At 43.1% G+C, this 14,774-nt stretch overlaps 1 protein-coding gene across 1 annotated transcript in view; it reads right to left on the bottom strand.

Moving 5' to 3' along the window:
- Nucleotides 1-14,774, bottom strand: part of LOC106591258 (guanylate cyclase soluble subunit alpha-2) — a 140,918-nt gene that overhangs the window by 28,115 nt on the left and 98,029 nt on the right. Inside the window, exons 5-7 of the mRNA XM_045703993.2 lie at nt 4,677-4,889; nt 4,195-4,467; nt 1,482-1,625 (exon numbers count right to left, since the gene is read on the bottom strand). Of these exons, the coding sequence (XP_045559949.1) occupies nt 1,482-1,625; nt 4,195-4,467; nt 4,677-4,889 (630 nt within the window). The remainder of the gene's footprint in view (nt 1-1,481; nt 1,626-4,194; nt 4,468-4,676; nt 4,890-14,774) is intronic.

The raw sequence follows: 14,774 nt of genomic DNA, 5'->3' as shown, positions 1-14,774 counted from the left end.
GGTCATGAAGAGGGCACAATAAAGCCTATTCCCCCTTAGGAAACGAAAAAGATTTGGCATGGGTCCTGAGATCCTCAAAAGGTTATACAGCTGCAACATCGAGAGCATCCTGACTGGTTGCGTCACTGCCTGGTACAGCAATTGCTCAGCCTCTGACCGCAAGGCACTACAGAGGGTAGTGCGTACGGGCCAGTACATCACTGGGGCTAAGCTGCCTGCCATCCAGGACCTCTACACCAGGCAGTGTCAGAGGAAGGCCCTAAATTGTCAAAGACTCCAGCCATCCCAGTCATAGACTGTTCTCTCTACTACCGCATAGCAAGCGGTACCGGAGTGCCAAGTCTAGGACAAAAAGGCTTCTCAACAGTTTTTAGCCCCAAGCCATAAGACTCCTGAACAGGTAATCAAATGGCTACCCGTACTATTTGCATTGTGTGTCCCCCCCCCAACCCCTCCTTTACGCTGCTGCTACTCTCTGTTTATCATATATGCATAGTCACTTTAACTATACGTTCATGTGGTGGCGGCAGGTAGCCTAGTGGTTAGAGCGTTGGGCTGGTAACTGAAAGGTTGCAAGATCGAATCCCCGAGCTGACAAGGTAAAAATCTGTTGTTCTGCCACTAAACAAGGCAGTTAACCCACTGTTCTTGGCCGTCATCGAAAATAAGAATATGTTCTTAACTGACTTGCCTAGTTAAATAAAGGTAAAATTTAAATGAAATGTACATACTAACTTATTGGCCCGACCAACCAGTGCTCCCGCACATTGGCTAACCGGGCTACCTGCATTGTGTCCCGCCACCCACCAACCCCTCTTTAACGCTACTGCTACTCTCTGTTTGTCATATATGCATAGTCACTTTAACCATATCTATATGTACATACTACCTCAATCAGCCTGACTAACCGGTGCCTGTATATAGCCTCGCTACTGTTATGTTTCACTGTCTTTTTACTGTTGTTGTTATTTCTTTACTTACCTATTATTCACCTAACACCTTTTTTGCACTCTTGGTTAGAGCCTGTAAGTAAGCATTTCACTGTAAGGTCTACACCTGATGTATTCGGCGCACGTGACAAATAAACTTTGATTTGATGAGAAAACGCTCTAAAAGGATTCTTCAGCGTTATAGCCCTTGGGACGTGTCTGTGTTACCCCTTCTGTCTGTGGAACATCACAGCTAGCACAGCACAGCACATAACAACACAACACAGCACAAAACAGCTAGTACAACACAATAGCGCAACACAGCACCGCAATGATTAGCTTACAGATGCTTTAAATTATAGGTGTAAACCACATTTAAATTTGAATGAGAAGAGAGACAGAGACAGAGTAGGAGGAGAGGGTGAAAAGGGAGAGAAAGGGAGGGAGAGAGAGAAAGAGAGAGAGGGGGAGTGAAAAGGGAGAGAGAAAATAAGACAGAAAAAGTAAGTCAGGGAGAAAGTGCCCCCCTCCCCGTGCCAAGCGAAGACTCACCTTGATGGATTTGCTGTCCGGCGTTAACACCTCCTCTGACAGCTCCATCATCTTCAGGGCCATGAGTGCGATTGGCTTGGCATGGCTGTCAATCTTCTGGTGGAGCCCGCCCGCAACACAGTAGGCGTCGCCTATAGTCTCAATCTACATGGGGATTGGAGGAGACTCCATGAAGCCATGAGCATTTCAGTTGATTTGATTTCAGTATTTTCATCAAATTTAAATATTTTCATAATAAAAAATTATAAAACAACTTTTAAAAAAACACTCAAAAGCTGTACCTGACAACAAGAAACACAACTCTCATTTTCAGCCAGTCACAATCATTTATCCAAAGTAACCATGACAATGGGAACATAAGGTTCTCTCTCTCTCTCCTCACATGAAGCAGGAAAAGAGAGAGGGAGAAAGGTGAAAGTGGAAACAAGAGAAAATGGTAGTAGAAAGAGATTAGGGGAAGAGCCATAGTAAAAAAGTGGAAGGGTGAAGAGAGAGGAAGGGAAGGGAAAGAAAAACTGTCTGTATCTCTGCTGGATCAAACCCTAGCGAAGGACGAGAGCTGATGTAGTGATGGAGGGGTGGATAGAGGGAGTGATGGTTGTTAATGGATGGATAGAGGGAGTGATGGTTGTTAATGGACGGATAGAGGGAGTGATGGTTGTTAATGGACGGATAGAGGGAGTGATGGTTGTTAATGGGTGGATAGAGGGAGTGATGGTTGTTAATGGATGGATAGAGGGAGTGATGGTTGTTAATGGATGGATAGAGGGAGTGACGGTTGTTAATGGATGGATAGAGGGAGTGATGGTTGTTAATGGATGGATAGAGGGAGTGATGGTTGTTAATGGACGGATAGAGGCAGTGATGGTTGTTAATGGATGGATAGAGGGAGTGATGGTTGTTAATGGACGGATAGAGGGAGTGATGGTTGTTAATGGACGGATAGAGGCAGTGATGGTTGTTAATGGATGGATAGAGGGAGTGATGGTTGTTAATGGACGGATAGAGGGAGTGATGGTTGTTAATGGATGGATAGAGGCAGTGATGGTTGTTAATGGATGGATAGAGGGAGTGATGGTTGTTAATGGACGGATAGAGGGAGTGATGGTTGTTAATGGATGGATAGAGGGAGTGATGGTTGTTAATGGATGGATAGAGGGAGTGATGGTTGTTAATGGATGGATAGAGGGAGTGATGGTTGTTAATGGATGGATAGAGGGAGTGATGGTTGTTAATGGATGGATAGAGGGAGTGATGGTTGTTAATGGATGGATAGAGGGAGTGATGGTTGTTAATGGATGGATAGAGGGAGTGATGGTTGTTAATGGACGGATAGAGGGAGTGATGGTTGTTAATGGATGGATAGAGGGAGTGATGGTTGTTAATGGACGGATAGAGGGAGTGATGGTTGTTAATGGACGGATAGAGGGAGTGATGGTTGTTAATGGACGGATAGAGGGAGTGATGGTTGTTAATGGATGGATAGAGGGAGTGATGGTTGTTAATGGACGGATAGAGGGAGTGATGGTTGTTAATGGATGGATAGAGGGAGTGATGGTTGTTAATGGACGGATAGAGGGAGTGATGGTTGTTAATGGATGGATAGAGGGAGTGATGGTTGTTAATGGATGGATAGAGGGAGTGATGGTTGTTAATGGACGGATAGAGGGAGTGATGGTTGTTAATGGACGCACTGGGCCTTGCTGTAATGCCACTCTGTCAGGCAGCCAGTACTGACACACTCATGTTAAGCACCGTTACATTGGCCATTAATCAGTGTGTTTTTCCACATACGTATGCACACGCACACACACACACACACGTTGCTGATTTAAAACAACTTGATTGATCCTTGTATTTACCCACGGCAGCACCATTACTCAATTGCACTAAACCTCTCCTATGTGGACAGATGACACATATCAGGGTTGGAGTCAATTGTGAACAATAACTTTGAATTGAATTTGAATTGGCCACACCCCACAGGAAGAAGAAATGGAATATAATTTGAATCAACTGAGATGTGAAACATGAAAGTCTCATTAATTTGACAAATATTTTATAAAAAGGATATGCCACTTATTAATGCAAACAATACACATACCATATGAAATATACGTTTTATTATAACTGAAACATGTCAAACAGTATTTTTCTTTGTCATGAGATGTTAGATTGTTCCCTTCCATACGGCAGTGTTTGATCTAATGCATTATGGTAAGAAAAAAAACATTTATTCTGATATTTCAAAACATTAAGGGAATTATGAATTATTATGGACAACCGACAACATGATCTTTGAATATTTCCAGACCACTGTAATTATTTAAAATTGTTAAAGAGAATGAGTTTTAAAGATGAAATGTTTCAACCTTATGCTAAATGGTATTGGTAACCATGCATGATGTCAAAATAAACATTGCTCTGGTGATGTGTAGAATAAATAAGGCATTTGAATTTCATTGAATTAAATTCTAATTCCTTTAATTCAAATTTAATTCAAATTCTGCTTCCTGTGGGGTGTGGCCAATTCAAATTCAATTCAAATGCAATAATTGAATTGCAATTCAATTCAAATTATTTTTCAAATAATTGAATTGGAATTAAAGAACAATTCACAACTCAATTCAGAATCGACCCCAACCCTGACACATATAACACGCATGCACTGAGTGCACAGTATGTGCATGTGCAAACAGGTGTCTGTTCATACCTTATACACATCCAGTATTCCACACTGGTAGTCGAAGCGTGTGTAGAGCTCGTTGAGCATGCTGATGACCTGCATGGGGGTACACTGGGCACACACTGCCGTGAAGCCCACGATGTCAGAGAACAACATGGTGACATCATCAAACTTCCTGGCGGGGACAGACTCCCCCTGCCACAGCTTCTGGGCCACGTCACCAGGAAAAATGGAGTAGAGAAGGTCTACTGTCCTCCTCTTCTCCTCTTCTAGAGCTTGGTGTGTCTTTTCTAGAGTGGCCTGGGGAAGAGCAGAGGGATATAGTAGAATATGGATGATGGAGTAAACGTTTAGTGACCGACGAGTCCCCTCTTCTTCTGAAAACGGATGAGTCCACGGCTGAATATCTACATGACAGAATAATGAGTGTGAGCACACGTGTATGTGTGTGTGACTGTGTGTGTGTGTACGTGTGTGTGTGTGTATATTGCATGTGTGTGTGACTGTACCTTGAGTTTGTCCATCCTGTTCTTGAGGCCGTCCTGTGCCTTGGCCTGCTGTCCCACCAGTATGACATCACGCGTGGCGTCGTGGATGGGGATGTCTGACAGGTAGAGGCCCCTGCCCATCAACTCCTCCAGCTTGTCCACCCGGGGGGAACCCAGGAACATCAGAGTAGAGGATTCTGGGACATGAATCATCTGACCCTTCACCTCCATCACCTGGCAAAGACAGAGAGTAAAAGAGAGAGATCGAGAGAGTGAGGGGGGAGAGACAGGGAGAGAGAGAAAAAAAAGAGAGAGAGGGGAGGGGGAGAAGACAGGGTGAGAGAGAGGTGGAGAGAGCAAGAGGGGGGAGAGAGGTAAAGAAAAAAAAGAGGGGCGGAGAAGGAAGACAGGGAGAGAAAGAGGTTGAGAGAGAGAGAGAGAGAGAGGGGGGGAGAGAAGACAGAGGTAGAGAGAGAGAGGTAGAGAGGGGAGAGAGAAGGGGACAGAGAGGTTATTAATGTGATAAAGAGGTCAATGGAATGCAGACCGTGGGAAATACAGTGTGTTCACAAAGTATTCACACTTTTTCCACATTTTGTTGTGTTACAAAGTGGGATTAAAATGTATTTAATTGTCAACAATCTACACAAAATACTCTGTCAATGTGGAAGAAACATTCGAACATATGAAAAAAACACTAATATGTCTTGGAAGTATTCAACCTCATGAGTCAATACATGTTAGAGATTTAGGAGATTCTGGATCTATCCCCCACGGAGGGGCGCATGCATGGTGTTTCCATTATTTTGGTCAAACTCTTAACTGATCTATAAACACAAGCATAGAAAGACTATTCAGAAACGTTAAGAGGATGTTGTAGTCCAAACACGACAGTGATTTAGGCCTCCAGTTTTTTGAAGACCCTAATCCCCTTTCCAATGGGGATGTAGCGCTGCACATTCCAACATCATCTAGGCAACAAATGAGATGTGGTCACCCATTCTCCCATACACACCAGTTCAAGAGAACGCTGGCCCTGCGGTAATAAGTCCAGCTGTAGCCTATAGAAAACACAGGGTTAAATGAAGATGTGTTGAGGATTGAAAACATCTCTCTGGCTCTCAGCTGACTGAAAGAAGTCAGGTTTGTCTGCTACTGTATCTGTAGTTTAGTCTTTGGTTGCTCTGGTAGATTACCAGAATGTATGAAAAACATTCTCTCCCAAGAAGAAAATATCTAACCAATAAAGTATTTGGACACACCTACTCATTCCACGGATTTTCTTTATTTCTAAAACATTTTACATTGTAGAATAGTAGTGAAGACATCAAACTATGAAATAACACATATTGAATCATGCAGTAACCAAAAATGTGTTAAACAAATCAAAATATATTTTACATTTGAGATTCTTCAAAGTAGCCACCCTTAGCCTTAATGACAGCTTTGCCCCCCCCCCCCCCCCCCCCCCGGTGTCAGATAGATTGTTCCGCCTGTGAGCCCACTGCAGACTGATTTATTTATAGAACCCTCTCCTAGCTCTACATAACGCACACAACCTACATCTACAGAGATCTAACACACACACTACCTACATATAGTCTACATAGATCTAACAAACACACTACCTACATATAGTCTACATAGAGATAACACACACACACTACCTACATATAGTCTACAGAGAGATAACACACACACACTACCTACATATAGTCTACATAGAGATAACACACACACTACCTACATATAGTCTACATAGAGATAACACACACACACTACCTACATATAGTCTACAGAGAGATAACACACACACGACCTACATATAGTCTACAGAGAGATAACACACACACACTACCTACATATAGTCTACAGAGATCTAACACACACACTACCTACATATAGTCTACAGAGAGATAACACACACACACTACCTACATATAGTCTACAGAGAGATAACACACACACACACTACCTACATATAGTCTACAGAGATAACACAAACACACATGACCTACATATAGTCTACAGAGAGGTAACACAAACACACACTACCTACATATAGTCTACATAGAGGTAACACAAACACACACTACCTACATATAGTCTACAGAGAGATAACACACACACACTATACCTACATATAGTCTACAGAGAGATAACACAAACACACACTACCTACATATAGTCTACAGAGATCTAACACACACACTACCTACATATAGTCTACAGAGAGATAACACACACACACACTACCTACATATAGTCTACAGAGAGATAACACACACACACACTACCTACATATAGTCTACAGAGAGGTAACACAAACACACACTACCTACATATAGTCTACAGAGAGGTAACACAAACACACACTACCTACATATAGTCTACAGAGAGATAACACACACACGCTACCTACATATAGTCTACAGAGATCTAACACACACACACACTACCTACATATAGTCTACAGAGAGATAACACACACACACTATACCTACATATAGTCTACAGAGAGATAACACAAACACACACTACCTACATATAGTCTACAAAGATCTAACACACACACTACCTACATATAGTCTACAGAGAGATAACACACACACACTACCTACATATAGTCTACAGAGAGACAGAGTACTGCACACGCACTTAGTTACGGAAAGTAGATAGACACACACAAACACACATACACACTCATATACAGTGCATTCGGAAAGTATTCAGAACCCTTGACTTTTTCCACATCTTGCTACGTTACAGCCTTATTCTAAAATTGATTAGATGTGTTTTTCTCATCAATCTACACAAAATACCCCATAATGACAAAGCAAAGTTTATTAAAAGTTTATATAAAAAAAGAATAAATCCCTTATTTACATAAGTACTCAGACCCTTTGCTATGAGACTCGTAATTGAGCTCAGGTGCATCCTGGTTCCATTGATCATCCTTGAGATGTTTCTACAACTTGATTGGAGTCCACCTGGGGGGAATTCAATTGATTGGACATGATTTGGAAAGGCACACACCTGTCTACATAAGGTCCCACAGTTGACAGTGAATGTCAGAGCAAAAACCAAGTCATGAGGTCGAAGGAATTGTCCATTGAGCTTGGAGACAGGATTGTGTCAAACCACCATGACTCTTCCTAGAGCAGGCTACCCGGCCAAACTGAGTAATCGGGGGAGAAGGGCCTTGGTCAGGGAAATGACCAAGAACCCGATGGTCACTCTAACAGAGCTCAAGAGTTCCTCTGTGGAGATGAGAGAACCTTCTAGAAGGACATCTCTGCAGCACTCCACCAATCAGGCCTTTATGGTAGAGTGGCTAGACAGAAGCCATTCCTCAGTAAAAGGCACATGACAGCCCGCTTGGAGTTTGCCAAAAGGCACCTAAAGACTCTCAGAACATGAGAAAGAAGAATCTCTGGTCTGATGAAACCAAGATTGAACTCTTTGGCCTGAATGCCAAATGTCACGTATGGATGCAACCTGGCACCATCCCTTCGGTGAAGCATGGTAGTGGCAGCATCATGCTGCAGGGATGTTTTTCAGCGGCAGGGACTGGGAGACTAGTCAGGATCAAGGGAAAGATGAACGGAGCAAAGTACAGAGAGATCCTTGATGAAAACATTCTCCAGAGCGCTCAGGACCTCAGACCTGGGTGAAGATTCACCTTCCAACAGGACAACGACCGTAAGCACACAGCCAAGACAACGCAGGAGTGGCTTCGGGACTAAGTCTCTGAATGTGCTTCAGTGGCCCAGCCAGAGCCCGAACTTGAACCCGATCAAACATCTCTAGAGAGATCTAAAAATAGCTGTGCAGCGACGCTCCCCATCCAACCTGACAAAGCTTGAGAGGATCTGTAGAGAAGAATGGTAGAAACTCCCCAAATACAGGTGTGCCAAGCTTGTAGCGTTATACTCAAGAAGACTCAAGGCTGTAATCACTGCCAAAGGCGCTTCAACAAAGTACTGAGTAAAGGGTCTGAATATCTATGTACTTGCAAACATTTCTGAAAACCTATTTTTGCTTTGTCATTATGGGGTACTGTGTGTAGCTTGATGAGGGATAAAACTAATTCAATCAATATAGAATAAGGCTGTAACATAACAAAATGTGGATAAAGTCAAGGGGTTTGAATACTTTCCGAATGCACTGTTTACTGTACAGTCACAGTGTGTATTGTGGGAGGATGTGAGCAGGAGTTTTCTATGGTTGTGGCGGGCAGAGTGGGAGGAGTCACATGGCTGACACATTAATGGAAATCTCCATGGAGACGACAGGAATACCACGAACACTGAAAATCCAAGCGACTGTGTCATCGGGAAAACTACCCTCACACTTAACAGAAAACTTACACACACACACTCATATTCATATACAAACACATACAAGTATGAATTCATTGACACACAAACAATCACACACACAACCTCTAATACACACACGCAAATGCACTTACCTATGTATGTTGAGTACTCTACCTGTATGTAACATGTAGAGCACTGGTCACCAACCTTTTCTGAGTCAAGGTCACTTTCGCAGTCAAAAAGCAAGCCGAGATCTACCGCTCAGAATTGTTTAAAACATAACTTAAAAAATGTCAACTTAACCTAATAAAAACAGTTGTGTAGGAATGAGGTTTGTGCAGTAGGCTTAATAAATTATCACAGCATATTGGCTTAGGAAGGCCACCAATTCTGAAATTCTGAGATTTCCATCCCCAACTACAAAATGTTCCGTCAAGATAGAACTGCCAAAGGGGGAAGAGTTGCAATCTACTGTTGCCGCCTGTTATAGACACCCCTCAGCTCCCAGCTGCGCCCGGGACACCATATGTGAATTGATTGCCGCCCATCTGTCTTCAGAGTTCTTCCTGCTAGGTGACCTAAACTGGGATATGCTTAACACCCCGCCATCTTACAATCTAAACCAGATGCCCTCAATCTCACACAAACTATCAAGGAACCCACCAGGTACAACCTTAAATCCGTAAACATGGGCACCCTCATAGATATTATCCTGACTAACTTGCCATCCAAACACCTCTGCTGTTTTCAATCAGGATCTCAGCTATCACTGCATCATTGCCTGCATCCGTTATGGGTCCGCGGTCAAACGACCACCCCTCATCACTGTCCAACGCTCCCTAAAACACTTCTGCGAGTAGGCCTTTCTAATTGACCTGGCCCGGGTATCCTGGAAGGATATTGACCTCATCCTGTCAGTAGAGGATGTCTGGTTGTTCGTTAAAAGTAGTTTCCTCACCATCTTAACACAGTGTCGAAAGAAGGGCCAGATGTATACAGAATGGTGTTGTCTGCGTAGAGGTGGATCAAGGAATCACCCGCAGCAAGAGCGACATTGTTGATATATACAGAGAAAAGAGTCGGCCCGAGAATTGAACCCTGTGGTACCCCCATAGAGACAGCCAGATGTCCGGACAACAGGCCCTCTCCGATTTGGCACACTGAACTCTATCTGAGAAGTAGTTGGTGAACCAGGCGAGGCATTCATTTGAGAAACCAAGGCTGTTGAGTCTGCCGATAAGAATACAGTGATTGACAGAATCGAAAGCCTTGGCCAGGTCGATGAAGACGGCTGCACAGTACTGTCTTTTATTGCTAGTGGTTATGACATTGTTTAGGACATTGAGCGTGGCTGAGGTGCACCCGTGACCAGCTTGGAAACCGGATTGCACAGAGGAGAAGGTACGGTGGGATTTGAAAAGGTCCGTGATCTGTTTGTTAACTTGGCTTTCAAAGACTTTGGAAAGGCAGGGCAGGATGGATATAGGTCTGTAACAGTTTGGGTCTAGAGTGTCACTACCTTTGAAGAGGGGGTTGACCGCGAAAGCTTTCCAATCTTCAGGAATCTCGGACGATACGAAAGAGAGGTTGAACAGACTAGTAATAGGGGTTGCAACAATGGCGGAGGATAATTTTATAAAGAGAGGGTCCAGGTTGTCTAGCCCAGCTGATTTGTACGGGTCCAGGTTTTGCAGCTCTTTCAGAACATCTGCAATCTGGATTTGGGTGAAGGAGAAGCTGGGTGTCAAGGGATGACACTGGAGAGGCGACGCAGTTACGGGGAGCCAAACATTTAATAGGGAACAGACATAGAACGAGACAGGAACAGCGTTAGCACAGGGGGAACAAAGACAAATTAGGATTAATTCAGCAGCGGGGAACAGAGCTGGGGGAACTGACAAATATAGGGAAGGTAATAAACAGGTGATTGAGTGAGTCCAGGTGAGTCCAATATCCCCCCTGGCGCCCTCGAGCGCCAGGGAGGAAGAGTGGGAGCAGGCGTGACACTGGGGAGGCTTGGGCAAGTAGCTGCGGGGGGTGCGGAGCTGTTGGCCGGGGTTGGGGTAGCCAGGAGGAAAGCATGGCCAGCCGTAGAGAAATGCTTATTGAAATTCTCGATTATCGTGGATTTATCGGTAGTGACAGTGTTTCCTAGCCTCAGTGCAGTGGGCAGCTGGGAGTAGGTGCTTTTATTCTCCATGGACTTTACAGTGTCCCAAAGCTTTTTGGAGTTAGAGCTACAGGATGCAAATTTCTGTTCGAAAAAGCTAGCCTTTGCTTTCCTATCTGACTGTGTGTATTGGTTCCTGAAAATGTGCATATCGCGGGGACAATTCGATGCTAGTGCAGTACGCCACAGGATGTTTTGTGCTGGTCGAGGGCAGTCAGGTCTGGAGTGAACCAATGGCTATATCTGTTCTTAGTTCTACATTTTTGGAAAGGGGCATGCTTATTTTAACAAACCTCCAAATGAGCTTCAATGTCATACAACACTCCTTCCGTGGCCACCAACTGCTCTTCAACGCTAGTAAAACTAAATGCATACTTTTCGACCGATCGCTGTCCGCACCCGCCCGCCCGACTAGCATCACTACTCTGGACGGTTCTGACTTAGAATATGTGGACAAGTACAAATACCTAGGTGTCTGTTTAGACTGTAAACTCTCCTTCCAGACTCATATTAAGCATCTCCAATCCAAAATTAAATCTATAATTGGCTTCCTATTTCGCAACAAAGCCCCCTTCACTCACGCTGCCGAACATACCCTCATAAAACTGACTATCCTCCCGATCCTCAACTTCGGCGATGTCATTTACAAAATAGCCTCCAACACTCTACTCACCAAACTGGATGCAGTCTATCAAAGTGCCATCCGTTTTGTCATCAAAGCCCCATATACCAGCCACCACTGCCACCAAAGCCCCATATACCAGCCACCACTGCCACCAAAGCCCCATATACCAGCCACCACTATTACAGTGCCATCCGTTTTGTCATCAAAGCCCCATATACCAGCCACCACTGCGACCTGTTTGATCTCGTCGGCTGGCCCTCGCTACATATTCATCACCAGACCCACTGGCTCCAGGTCATCTATAAGTCTTTGCTAGGTAAAGCTCCGCCTTATCTCAGCTCACTGGTCACCATAACAACACCCACCCGTAGCACACGCTCCAGCAGGAATATTTCACTGGTCATCCCCAAAGCCAATTCTTCCTTTGGCCGCCTTTCCTTCCAGTTCTCTGCTGCCAATAACTGGAACGAATTGCAAAATCGCTGAAGCTGGAGACTTATATTTCCCTCACTACTTTAAACATCAACTATCTGAGCAGCTTACCGATCACTGCAGCTGTACATAGTCCATCTGTAAATAACCCACCCAACTACCTTCCTCATCCCCATATTGTTTTAATTTACTTTTTGCTCTTTTGCACACCAGTATTTCTACTTGCACATCATCATCTGCACATCTATCACTCCAGTGTTATTTGCTAAATTGTAATTACTTCACTACTATGGCCTATTTATTGCCTTACCTACTTACACCATTTGCACACACTGTACATATATTTTTCTATTGTGTTATTGACTGTACGTTTGTTTATCTCACGTGTAACTCGGTATTGTTGTTTTTTGTCGCACTGCTTTGCTTTATCTTGGCCAGGTCGCAGTTGTAAATGAGAACTTGTTCTCAACTGGCCAACCTGGTTAAATAAAGGTGAAATAAAATAAATAAACAATATGCCTGGCCCGCCAATATTGTTCTTCTCAGACCATATTATATTTCAAAACTCAAGCTTTGATAACAGAATTGATCACTTGTGAGGCACAGCTTAGCATAAATTGAACTAATTTGCAAATAATTTGCTTTTTTATTTTACTGGACTGACGGTACCTGCATATGATGGTCATGGTGCTTTTGGGAACAAAAAAAACCTGAGGTCAAATCACGACGTCAATGATCTTCAGGTCGCAAAGTCAGAGCTCTAGAAACATGACCTAGTTTCCGACATGGAATTCCGAGTTTGATGACTGATTTTTCAGAGTCGGATCTCAAAAGTTCCCAGTTGTCTTGAACGCACTGAAGTCGGAAGTCAGAGATTTCTGAGTTCCCAGTTGTTTTGAACACAGCATTAGTCTCAGCGGAGGGAGGGAGAGAGCAGCAGAGGGTCCGCCTCTCACTAGCCCTGCTCTGTCCTTCCTTTCCTACAGTGAGACTGACCAGAGAGAGGGGGCACCGTCTTACACCTGATGGCGAAACTCGAGTCGCACGGCATCTGCCTCATGCACAAATTCATGTTGTTCCTATGACCAGAGAAAGTGAAATATTTATTGATATTAAAATAGACAGAACGAGCTCCAAATAATAATAAAAATGCAGGGCTATCGATACACTTGGCTACTCATTTATTGCAGCTGCAGTGCAAGTGGGAGTAGGGAGAACCGTGTTTTATGTTTTGTAATAGTGCAAAATAAAAACTTAAACATGAACTCACTCATAAAAACAGCAGCTCTTTGCTGTATTCTTTGACAGTCTCTCTCTGATCAAAGTTTTAAAAGTTAGGAAATCTTACATAGGCTAGTATGTGGCCAGGGTCGTGGAAGCGCTAGGCACGGTGATTTGAGCTATCTGATTGGCCAGCGCAGTAGGCACACTCAATTTAGCCACAGATCTCCCCGTCCACCGGGTAGGTGGAGTTTGTCTTTTCAGACAAATGAAATGGTTCAAAAGCGGAACACTTTGCCTACCCAGTGTGCAGAGCTTCTGAATCAAGTGCACCTATCTTAAACAGCACAACAAGAATAACTAAAAAAAAGAGTGCAACCTTTATCAAATACAACTGTGTCTTTATCAAATACAACTCTGTGTCTTCATCTTTATCAAATACAATTCTGTGTCTTTATCTTTATCAAATACAACTCTGTGTCTTTATCAAATACAACTCTGTGTCTTTATCAAATAAAACCCTGTGTTTATCAAATACAACTCTGTGTCTTTATCTAATACAACTCTGTGTCTTCATCAAATACAACTCTGTGTCTTTATCAAATACAACTCTGTGTCTTCATCTTTATCAAATACAATTCTGTGTCTTTATCTTCATCAAATACAACTCTGTGTCTTTATCGAATACAACTCTGTGTCTTTATCTTTATCAAATACAACTCTGTGTCTTTATCAAATACAACTCTGTGTCTTTATCAAATAAAACCCTGTGTTTATCAAATACAACTCTGTGTCTTTATCAAATACAACTCTGTGTCTTTATCAAATACAACTCTGTGTCTTTATCTTTATCAAATACAACTCTGTGTCTTCATCAAATACAACTCTGTGTCTTTATCAAATACAACTCTGTGTCTTTATCAAATACAACTCTGTGTCTTTATCAAATACAACTCTGTGTCTTTATCTAATACAACTCTGTGTCTTCATCAAATACAACTCTGTGTCTTTATCAAATACAACTCTGTGTCTTTATCAAATACAACTCTGTGTCTTTATCAAATACAACTCTGTGTCTTTATCAAACACTATCAGCAGCACAACTGTAACACACATCAGTAACACACATCAGTAACACACATCCACACAGACCACAGAGAACCACAGCCCCACTCTCAACCAGAGGACAGAGAAGGAGAACAGAGAGATGGAGAGAGAGAAAGAGAGAGTGAGAGAATGAGGGATAGACAGAGAAAGTGAGAGAGAAAAGGAGAGAAGGGCAGAGAGGGAAAAACAGAGAGAGAGAAAGAGAGGATTTAAGCAGACTGGCGTGTAAACAGACTAATTTG

The sequence above is a fragment of the Salmo salar genome, chromosome 20, assembly GCF_965601325.2.
Source record: "Salmo salar chromosome 20, fSalSal1, whole genome shotgun sequence".
In the NCBI taxonomy this organism is placed as follows: Eukaryota; Metazoa; Chordata; class Actinopteri; order Salmoniformes; family Salmonidae; genus Salmo; species Salmo salar.
The sequence above is the reverse complement of the archived record's forward strand: the minus strand, read 5'-3'. Positions and strand labels throughout refer to the sequence as shown.